The sequence below is a fragment of the Dromaius novaehollandiae genome, chromosome W (genome assembly GCF_036370855.1).
Source record: "Dromaius novaehollandiae isolate bDroNov1 chromosome W, bDroNov1.hap1, whole genome shotgun sequence".
NCBI classification, from domain to species: Eukaryota; Metazoa; Chordata; class Aves; order Casuariiformes; family Dromaiidae; genus Dromaius; species Dromaius novaehollandiae.
Window position 1 is genome coordinate 11164976 of NC_088130.1, and position 12034 is coordinate 11177009.

At 38.1% G+C, this 12034-nt stretch overlaps 1 protein-coding gene across 1 annotated transcript in view; it reads left to right on the forward strand.

Moving 5' to 3' along the window:
* The window catches only part of LOC112983244 (guanine nucleotide-binding protein G(q) subunit alpha), a 138626-nt gene extending 133814 nt beyond the window's left edge, over positions 1 to 4812 (forward strand). The window contains exon 7 of the mRNA XM_064500310.1: positions 712 to 4812. Coding sequence (XP_064356380.1) covers positions 712 to 902 — 191 coding nt within the window. The 3' untranslated portion in view covers positions 903 to 4812. The remainder of the gene's footprint in view (positions 1 to 711) is intronic.
* The last annotated feature ends 7222 nt before the right edge of the window (positions 4813 to 12034 follow it).

Sequence of the window (12034 nt, forward strand, 5' to 3'; positions counted from 1 at the left end):
TTGCCTGCTGTCTCATGTAAAGCTGAACATGCGGTTTGGTTACATAGACTCCATGTCCTTCTGAGAATTACAGCCTTAATTTAGATCTAAGAGGATCGTTATCGTATGTAATTTAGATGATAATGGATTTGTTAGAACATTAACTTTTTGCAATTGAATAGCTTCAACTAGAGAGCATGTGTATTTTATTATCACTAAAGTAAATGAAGTTCTATTGATGACAGTGTCAGACGAGTTTAGGATGTTCTTTATTATGCTATCTATTAAAATCCTCATAAAATTAGTAAATGTTGCAGTGCTAAAAGAATTTTCTTCTTGGCGTAGACTGAAAATTGGCCAGTCCTCAAAATTTAAAAGATTTATTGATATAAAGTAACTAATTCTTCTGTTACTCATTTTGTGTGGTTATAGATCATCCATTTCGTCTCTCCATTTTAAACATTACAAGGGATAAGCAGCAGGAGAAGAGTAGCTCTGACATGATCAACTTCTGGAATTTCCTTCCATTTTTATTTTTAATAGTTCCTACTGGGAATAAAATAGCCAGTGAATGGTAGTATATATTAGTAAAAAAAATTTTCCTTTCTTCTCTTATACGAGGATCACAAATTAAGTCTTTCTTCTGTTTTCTGCTCGAAAATTTCCCCTGTTGAAGAAGCTCAAATATTGAATTGACTTAAAGAAAACTGACTTTCTCTTCTTCATTATCAGGACCACAAAGGGATGCACAAGCGGCACGAGAGTTCATCTTGAAGATGTTCGTAGACCTGAATCCAGACAGTGACAAAATTATCTACTCCCACTTCACATGCGCTACAGACACAGAGAATATCCGCTTCGTCTTTGCTGCTGTCAAGGACACGATCCTACAGTTAAACCTGAAGGAGTACAACCTGGTCTAACTGTGCCTAGGAGGCCCTCCGAGACCACCTTTGCGTGATTGAAGATATACAAGAGGGACTGTATTATCTGTGAAAACAATTTGCATAATACTAATTTATTGCCGGCCTGGACTCTGTCCACAGAGTTTGTAGTTAATATTATGATTTTATTTAAACTATATGGAGGAAAAACAAAAGATGCTGAAGTACATTCACAGCACATTTCCTCATTTTTTAGGCAAAACCTTGTGACTCAATGTGTTTTAAATTCTCAGTCGTACACTCACAAAGGATAGCAGTTTTTTGCTATTGAAGCAAAATCAAGCTGGCTTCCTCTTTCCCTGACCCTTTCTCTCTCCCTCCTTCCCCTGCCTTCTTATCTTTTTAAAGGTACAATGGCCTTTTTTTTCCCAGTTGCATTCCTTGGTAAAATATTTTCTCTTGAGTGATTTGGTCAGGAAAATACTATCATCAGAATTTAAGACATCAGGCATTCTAATTTTACAGCATGTACTTTCTCTGAAGGATCAAAAGTATTGATACTGTGATTTTTAAATTCTTGACATGGGTGTTTTCATTCTGTCTTCGCTTTTGGGGCTAGAACATTTGCGATTGCGAAGTAGAATTACAGTTGTGTATGGGTTTTAAGTTTAACCATACTCTCGCAGCACGGGAGGATACACAGAAGACAGTAATGAAATAATTAAGACACAGACCTGGGATGTACGTGGAATATGATAGAATCTCTTTTTAATTGCCATGTGCCATTTTTTTCTCTTTTCTTTTACTCACTAATGCCAAACAAAAATGTCATAGACACTACATTTTCCCCAGTGGCTACAGCCTGAAACAGTTTTTCTTTCTTTCTTTCTTTTTTTTTTTTTTTTTTTTTTAGTTGTGTGGGTTTTTCCTTAAGTTAGAACTTTTTTAAGCGTTTTTTTCCACAGTAGAAAAATTATTTTTATTGTATAAAACTAATGTTGCCAAATCTGGCTTTTTATAAAACCGAGATACTCTTGAAGCATAAGATACTGATTAAAATGCCAAATTGATGGATTGGGAACTGACCTGATTGAGTCAACTGCCAAATGATAAACAAACATAGTTTCAGCTCATATGTTCCCTTTTTTAGAAAGTGTTCCATTTTCTAATGCCAAAAACAACAGTGTGAGTGAATATGCTACTAGGTGCACCATGCACACGCATATGGTCTACTAATTTAAAGACAGTTTAACTCTCTCCTTGTGTCAGTGATGGCATGAGATTGCATAGAATGTTTTCTGTAATAATATCGAGGCACCTTTAGTTGCACAACGTCAAATTATCGATGAGCGATCACATTCAGGAACCTTTCTCGGTAAGGTTGTTAATTGATCCATAGATGTTTGATAGGCTTTGTGCAAAATAGCCTCTCTCAATGGTCTTTAGAAAGATTTATTAATGTAAATGAAACGGTGAGGAAAAAATCACTCTTGCAATTCAAACGTGCAATTTTTTAACAACAAAAATACAGCACACATTGATGAGCCTTTATTCTGCAGCTTAGGTTGGAAGAAGGTGTTTTTTGACCCGATACGCGACTGCTAGCAAGCTACAGAGAGCTTAGAGGTCAGACGTAATTGGATTGATTATCTGCAATGCCAAGTAGCACTAGAGTGCACTTAACACAGAAATTGCTGCCTCATAGCAGCCAAGGGGAGGTGGAAAAAAGAATGGCTTGTTAGTGGAGTACCAAAGTTACCAATAAATACTAATGAGGCGTTTTTCATCCTTAGCCCTCCCAACTCCAAAACAACAATAATAAGAACAGTTGCTATTTTTTGCTCCCTTATAAAACACCTTGTAATTTAAAACTGGTTGTAGGTATAGTGCAATTATGAATGCTATAATCATTGTACATACATCTATATATATATATGGCAGCATCCATATTGGCTTTGTAATCATTAATTTTTGGCAAATTGAATGTGCTGTATCGATATGTATCTATGTAATTGTATTGTATGTCTTATAGCTAATTCACATTTTAAATAATGTTATTTTATTTACTTTTTTAAGAGAGAAGAATGTAAATTTTGTCAGTTTATTTCTGACTAGGGATTTGTTGTTGTTTTTTATTTACAAAACAAAAAAACTTACTATAGTACAGAGCGGTACTAGCATCGTGCTGTATAAAATCATTTGCACATTCCTGAGTAGAAGTAAATTTGAGACACCCAGAGGACCTTCACATTCAAAACAATGCTTAAATCTTGTCAGGGCTTTACACAGATGTAGAAACTGGTTTTGTTAGAACTTATGCCATTATATCTAGGATTGGAACGTAAGCTCTTAAATATAAACTTAATTTGTACTTGGCAGATTCATGTTAGGTTAATTTTACCTTTCTAATAGCCTTTTTTTAGGAAAGCGAATTTAGAGACATTTCGAACCATTGTGCGTAAGTACCAATGGGTATGTTTCCCTAAGAATACCACGAAGAAATACAGAATGTCAGACCAATTAAACAGTACTTGAGAAACTGTAGATCTAACAACAACAACAAACAAGTCACGAGCATTAACAATTTTAAGGAGTCGGAGCATTTTATTTAATAAAGCTAAAGCAGGTAGATGTAGGTTATAAGAAGTGACGCTGACATTCTCAGTAGGCGATCAGAGCAGTTAGTCTTCTTATATATGGCATTATAGAGTTGGTCCTGATCTTGCTATAAACACAACGGAGCTTCTGCTTCCACTGTTGACTCTGGGGTGTGTGAGAAGATCCCTTCTTTTAACCCGGGAATAGACGGGCCACCTTGGCTTTAGTGTTATAAGCAGAACTGTAACAAAAAGAAAGAGAAAGCAAAGATGCCAGTGGTCTCTAACAACGGTTTGGGGGTTTTTTGATTTTGTTTTGTTATGGAATATTGGGGGGGGGGGATGGGGGGAGGAAATGTGGTTTTAAGTTTTGTATAAAAACAAAACTAAAGTTTACTCATGCTTTATAGTTATATTGTGGTTGCAAAAGTTTTCGAGAGTGTGTGCCACTGGGCTACTTCTGGTATATTTTAGGTAAGTTGAACCTGTGGCAATGTTTAGATCATTTGAGCATGTTCTGAAAGAAAAAAAAAAAAATTACTCAGCATGCCAAGGCAAGCTTTACATGAATCACCTAACACAGCATTGCAGTGTGACAGTTTACAAAAACATTTCCTTTTTAAATGACACAGCTGTTCCCACTTGCAATATATTCCTTTGTTGTCGTCGTTGTCGTCATTGTTGTTTTAATTGGTGGTTTCTACTCTGCCTTATAGTGCTTGAGTCCAGAAATTTGTGCCTCTAACATGAAACTGAAGGCAAAAACACCGAGACAGAAACCCTTTTAATTTTGCCAAAATTATATGATTTCATTGAATGTCATAAGTGGGGGAGGAGGGAAGGAAAACGTCTTGGGAACCTGTGTATTCTAGGTGTTCACTAGCACAAGAAAGCTGTAATATGCGTTTTACAGAAACCTTAAACTTGCCTTTTTCACAAATTAAATGGCACTGTCCTGACATATAGAGGATGATGCAGCTATAAGGGCAGTTTACTTTTTATAATTCAGACTCTTTTGATTGTCAAGGTGTATGAACTGTAATTTTTAATCATACTGCCACATGATCGTGAATCACTTTTCTAAGTTTGAAAGTGAAGAAGAGACTTTTTATGCTGGATATCAGTCAGAATTGACTGCATGATTTGCAAAAACTTTAAATGGGGGGGAAAGGGCTGCCTATAAAGACGTTGCTAGACTCCCAGCCTTTGGTCGTAAGGTGCAAAAGACTTTCAGATTACTCGGCCTAATGACCCTTCCCTTGTGATGCATTCTTCACGAAAGAATGAAGTAATAGGAGAAAACAAAGACATGTTAACCCATGTGAAAAAATAAAATTTACCCAAATAATTTATTCTATGTGCTGCTGTTCTTGGAGCTCTGCTCATGGTTATCCTGCATACTATTACATTTAGTAAACTAATGAAGTGTGCACAGTACATTAACGAGGCCTACAAATGACCTACCTCTAATGAAGAAACCAATGAAGTAGATGTGTTTTGGAGATACGTCATGAAGTTAGAAAATTAAAATGGCCTGGTGTAGGTGATTAACTACTCTATTTTAGACATTAACGCTTTTGTAAATACAGGGTTTTTTTGCTTCGTGGTTTTTTGTTTTTTTTTTTTTACATAAACCATAAATTCTAACATTTAGTATGCATTAAACAACTAAGGTCATCTGTCCCTGTCCAATTCTTTGTAGTAGAGATTTTACAAAACCATGTTTTAGTTTGGTAAGAGGAGCCACTGGATCTCCTCTTCTTTTGGGCTTTTATTTACCCATAATATTTTGAGTTGTGTCAATCAAAAAAGAAACGTTTTCATGTAATCAATCACCCATTGATGCTCATTATTTAGCTAGCTAAAGGGATTTTACTGTAACTTTCACTCACGCTTTTTCACAGTAGCCATGCTGCAGAGAAGGGAGGAATAGAGGGGTTATTCGGGCAAAGTTGATATTGGAGATAGTGTCAAAAACACAAGATAAAAGTCAGCCAGATCAAACTTACTGTAAAGCTGTTTATTTTCTCTCTCTCGAAAGATAGTCTAAGCTGAAGTCTGTTGCTGGATTCCTCATTTACCATGCTGCAGGAAATCCTTACTTGACCAATATATTTAGGGGGGGTTGTCAGATACATTTTTAAACTTGCAGTATTTAAAAAATAAAGATCATATTTGCTGTTCTTAAAATGTCATTTAAATGCATGTATTGTCTGTTGTTTTGGGACATAAATAGTTTTTGGAGAAAAAAAAAATGTTGTATAAATACTGCCCCTCAAAAATCTTCCTGGTTAAAAATACAGTATTTTTGGCCATAACTTTGTACTATAGTATCTTCGTTCCTTGAAATTTAACTTTTCTGCAATATATTTGGACTTACTGCTCTCCCTGAATGTTTCTTGCTATGATAAACATTGGATAGATATTTTATTCCAGGGATTACTTTTTTAATTATACATACTTTGTCCTCATTGTCCAAATATTAAAATTTCCTGCATGTCTTTATTACAGCCAGAAAGTTCAAAGCATTTCAGGTTCAGTACAGTGGAGGCACTCATTTGACAGTATTAATAAAGATTTTTTGACTTGTATACAACAAACTCAGAAGCGTGGGGGAAAAGAAATAATAATTGATGTGTCATTAGTTGAAAACTTTCAGGATTTGTAGACCGTGAGGTGAATTGCTTAAGTGTTTTGGCAGATTGCAGTGGTACTGCAAGAACAGACTGTTTTTGTGGCTTCCCCCCCCCGAAGTGATGGTAGGAATAACAAAGATGCCTACGTGTTGCTTTTCAGGAGACTAGCTCATATTTGAATGACAACCAGTGGGTCTCACATCTTCATTACTGAAGAAATAGCATTTCAGGCCACTTGCTAAAATTAGTTTCTTCTCCTTTATGTGACTGCAACAGTTTAAATAAGATTCTTGGAATGCTTGGCCTCAGTCAGGACTTTGGTGAATTGCTGTTGATTTTTCTTTCCCGTTGCACCACATAAGGGAGAGGAATCAGTGAGGAAGGATTTCTTTTGCCCTTATGTCTCACTGAGGATAACATCAATAAAAATACAGCGTAAGCTGTGATATTTAGATATGTGAAACAGATATAGGAACGGTATCTGTGTATAAACTTGCATCACGTGCTATGATCACATCACCCGATTGCCAAACCGTTCTGTGCTCTACCATCCCAAGCAGCTAGGAAGTTCAGACTCCGTAGAGCGAGGGAGCTTCGTCTGCCGCTGAATGCCTGGTTGCCAGCCCCTCAGCAGCGCTCCTGGTTTCGGCGGCAGGGAAGTTGCACGGGGCGGCTGACCCAGTCTGGTAGTGTGTGGCTGCCGAAAGCCGCTCTCCTGCTGCTCCTCCTCAGGTGCCGTGTCTCAGCTCCCCTCTCCCTGGTGTCACCTCAGGCCTGAGCCAAGGAACTGAGGGGAAAAAACTCCTTTTGTGCTCCTCTTGCTTGGCTGGTTGAATAGCCTAATTTTCAAGGTTTTGAGCCAATTTGGCTAACCAGCGGTTCAGACAAGTGCCAAGCTGACTAAAGAGAGGCAGGCTTAGCAGTTAGGAAAAAGGGAGTACGACTCCTAAAAACCTAATCATTAAATTTCTAGGAGCACAGTAAATGGTATCTAAACTCTTCACGTGATGTACCTCACATGCTGTTAGCTCTTCTGGCTTGGGAGGATTGCCCTGTTCACTTTGAAAGGTTTTGATTTCATTTTTTTATTTAGACAAAATAATGGTAGGACAAGGAAACTCTTTTCTGTTCCCCTTTAAGAATAACATCTAAATATGGGCTAAACCCAGCTGTAGTCAGACTGAAGCCAACAGCTCGTACTTGGTTTTAGGAATGGAGATATATAAAAATTGGACTTTTATTCATCTTGCAGAAAAAAAACAAGTTCCTGTTCATTTGCAGTAAGATCATAACAAGAAAAAAGAAAAAGTCTGCCTTCCAGAGATATTAAAAATCCTATGGCACTCTGCAAGACACTCAAGGTTTACTCTATCCTTGCCCAAAGCACTCCTTCCTTCTCCCATCCCATTTGTCTATCACACCAATTAATTGCTTCCTGCCATCTAAGGAACCCCATTTTACAGTACTGCTCCTTTCTGGAGTCTTTCTGATCCTCCTAAGTGAGGTGGGCTTCCAAAACTGAACAACTGATGAAGTGTAAGAGCTGAAGACGACTGGCACTTTTGGCTTATTCTCCTTCCGCCTTCCTCCTACCATTCTGTTCTGGTTATTTTCCAGCACCTTTCCTTTATTCTGTGGGTCATAAAGAGGAGGTTGCTTGGCATGTTGGATTCAGTTCTGGTGCTGGTTACAGATTTGATCATACTGGCTAAATTAAAGTTCAGCTGTGAATAAGAATAGGATCAGAAAGTTCCTGTAGTTGGAGGCAGATCCAATTAACCATGTGGACGTGGACTTCAGAAAACAAAACTACTATAACAATATAGTTAAAAACACAGTCCACTGAAGGAGACAGTGGGCTAATGTGGGCCAAACTGGGGCAAAATTGCCCATTTTAATATATGTCATTTTGCAGTTAATAGAGAATTGTATTTGCCAAAATGTTACTGAAAATTTGCTTTTTTTTCTACAGTCCTGTATGAGGTAATTAATTCAATGATCAACAACTGGCACTCAAGAGGTGCATTGATTTGACAATAAGTTCAAATGTATTCTTGCAGAGATAAGTTATTACGTAAAATTACTTTCTATGACGCTAACAAAAAAAAGTTGACTTGCATGCAGAAAATATTTAAGATACTGCACTTGTATACATTTATTATAAAGAAAAATCACTCTCTCCCTAAAAAATAAAATTCCATGTATCTCAAGATGAAGTATTTGGAGTCTCTTAACAATTTTCAGTTACATGTGCACACTGAGTTTGATTAACTCTTGTGTTCTGGAGGTAAAGAATTGGTTATCAATGCTGTAAAATATTTGTTTCATTCTAACTGCTAGTTTTAGAAAGATGGAATAACACTGTGTAGCAGTATCTTGATTCCTACTTTTCTCAGCATGTCTTAGGAGAAAATGGAGGGCAAACAGTTATCGATAAGACCTGGTTTATTTTAGGTTAAGAGAATGACCACAATGTGGAATCCATGATTAAGGGCTTTTTTCAGATAATCTGGATCGTCACGGTTTTGTCTGAACTTACCAAAGTTAAGCAACCTGAGTATTATTGCGGGGCAAAAGGCCAGATGTATACTTAATCAAATTGGGTACTTCCCTTGCCTAATAATCTTTCGTTGTAACACATAAATCAGTAATATCACTATACCTTAGCTGATGGAACTACTCCTCTTGAATTACAACAGGCTACTGTGGTACTAAGGCAAAAAAAGTCAATTTTCCTCATCTTATGTACGTCATCATATAATTCAAATTCTTTACCAGCTGTCAGATGTGTTCAAATTATGTTGTGACTAATATCTGTAAAAACAGCTTGATTGTTTTTCAGTAATATTTAATATGGTCTGGATATTGTTTGTAGGAAGGTGTGTAGAAATGGTGGCACAAGTGGAAGATTTGTGTGGTTACAGATTAAACAAGTCTTTTGATATATATTCATATTCATACATGTTGATTTCATTTCTGCTGATATGAAACAAAGCATCTCCGGTGAATATAGCAAGAGGTCACTCCATTTAAAACCAGAATAGCAAAATATTATGTAGCTCCGGAAGATGAATACCTCAGGCCATCCTGGATGGAGATGGTAGTGTGAATGAGCACAGCAAACTTCAAAAGTAGGGAAAAGCTTAAGTAAACTGAGCGATGCTTTTTGAATAGGTTAGCTAAGCGGGCACCTGCATGAGGTTAACAAAAGTCACAACTGGGCATGAGATACTTTCTTGGCATCTCTCTCAGAGGCTCCTTTACACGGCCCTGTCTCGTTTGTCGGAAAAGATACAGGAGTAAGGCAGATTAAGAGCTCTTTCTTCCTTATGCTAACTGCTAGGTCTGTGAGAGCTCAACAGCCCGTGCCATCGCAGAGTGCACAGAGTGGCAGCTCCAGTGGGCCGTGGAGGGGCCGAGCGGGAGGCTGCAAGGCACGGATGGCTCCTCTTGCTCTCCCCAACCCTCCAGCACAAAAAAATGGAGCTTCTTGGCAGGGGAGGCTTTGGTTAGAGCTGGTCACCTGAAATCTCCTAGCATTTACTTGCCCGTTTAAGTTGTGTAAGTAAGGGCGGCTGAAGCACTGGTGTAAAGAAAGTGTGCATAACCAACAGGGATATAATTCTATCTCGAGCAGGCTGACTCAGGGCGATGTGGCATTGCTTAAAATGCTAGTAATGACTTGGGAAGTCCTACATGGTGCCCTGCTGTTGCTGTGACCTTCTGTGCCTCCTGTGAACCCAGATTCCCGACGGGTAGAAATGTTAACAGAAAGTCCAGGGGTGTGATGATGTTCCTTCAAAGCAGAGCTCTGCTATTCTCTAAGTGGAACACAATTTCTTTACCACAGAGCTACCTTATTGACTTTCTTTCTTTCTTTTTCCTTCCTCTCATTTTCATTAAAAAAAAAATAATACTCCAAGGGAACCAAGAGGGCTAATAATTCTAATAACTCATGTTCCCAACAATAGTTTTCGTATATTCATTGACATTTACTACATAATTGCCTTTGCATTCAAAGAAAAGCTTTATTATTCAGAGTGGGGATTATTCATCCACCAAGAAAATAAAAAAAGACTGTTCTTTTATAGTCTATGTTCCAGCAGAGCAAACACGGTGACAGCAAATGTTGTAGAGATACAAATGCGCACACCCATGCACGCACCCGCACCCTCGACAGATTCCAGAAGTCTGTATAATCCCCGTGCATGAAAATTTCCCACTGGGCAGTCTGGCAAGTCCCCGACTTAAGTGTTGGGTAGAAGGTCACAGCATATCAAACTCAGATGAACAAAACGAAAAATACACCTGTAATTTCGTGTTGAATTTCCATTCTCCCTAGATGAGTGGAGACAGCTCGTTGATTGAGGGTTCGAGCCAATTAATTTGTCTATAACTGGCATTTATAACTTGCATTTTAGTAACATTATTTTTAGGCAGTACTGCAATTCTGTCGCACGAGTGCTTTGACACTGGCTTAAACCAACCCTCACCACTGCTTAACATTGAGATGAGCATCAGTTTAGGCTGAAAGGGAGCCAATAAAGAATATCACAGCTGTGGCCCTCTCGCGAGCAGCTGCTGATCTCGGGCCTTCGCTTCCTTCTTTGCTGGGGTAGAAATCCAGCCATCCAGGCCCAAGTTCAGAATTTGAGGGCTGTAATTCGTTGCAATTATCCCAGGGGTTTGGAGATAATACTGGCAGATCTGCTACGATTTCACAGTGATGGACTCAGTGAGCAGATAGCTTTACTGAAGTGCAGTCCATTTTATTCAATACAAACATGTTGCAGAGAAAACGTTTTGTAAAACCATAAACGGCATACACACCTGCTCATCTGTCATTCACAAACCAGCCTGACAAGGGCTCTAGAGGGATTTTTAGCACTTTATATTTACCAAATTCCAATACCAAAGATATTTTCTAATTTCTGCCAGGGCTGTGTGAACGTCTTTGTTCCGGATGAATGTTCCTACTTTAAATATCGAGATGACTGAGTGCTTAGGAAAAGTAAATGAAACATGCTGTTGTGGGGGTTATTTCCGACTTCCTCTCGTCTCTGGTAAATTTTTCACAAATAGAGTTTCTCAGTGGGCACTGCTTAAATGTTATGTCAGTTTAAAATCTCACCACAAGGCTGCAAGTTAATGATCTGTCAGTTACTTTAGCCTTCTGCTACCAGTAGGATGGGAAATCATGTCAGAAATAGAGAGAAGGATGTTTTCCTGACAGAAACATTAATTATAACAACAACCAAGGATGCTGAAGAGTTAGATGTTAACGAAGTAGCTATTTCTCACAAGTAAAGAGGACAAGTAAGGCTTTTTTGTAAACTTAGCAATATGTATTTTGACCAAATTTGCATTTTAAAAAGAAAACCCATTTTATCTGTTGTTATAAGGACAGAATACTAAAAATCTGTACATTGTAATCCGTCTAGAGCATCATGTCAGAGACCTTGTCCTTTGTGCAATCACCCTTGCATACTTTTTGATAGTCTGTGCTGGAGTTTCCTGAAAATGACTGGTAGCTTAAACATTCCCATTGAGAATGATCTGGCTGAAATTGTTTTATTTAAGACAATTTTTCTACCTCTTCCTTTCCTCAGTTCCTAAAAGTTATTACTTCCTCACATAGTCTCATTTTGAGGTTTCTTAGACTGCGGGAATCTCTTATCTATATGGCAGGTGATTAATCACACATCAAAAGGTTAAAATTGATGAGTGGTATCCTGATAACCAGACTGTTAGGGTGGTTCCATGCCAGTGGTTGGAGCACACACTCTAGCACTTCAGATGAGTACATCAGTAACCCTGCTAAAGAATATCTTCATTTTGAACATCTGCACATCATCTATGTGTACTACTGCTCTCACACACAGCAGGCACTGCAGGATTGGAGAGGTTCCATCTGTTGCATGTGATACAGAAGTTCCTG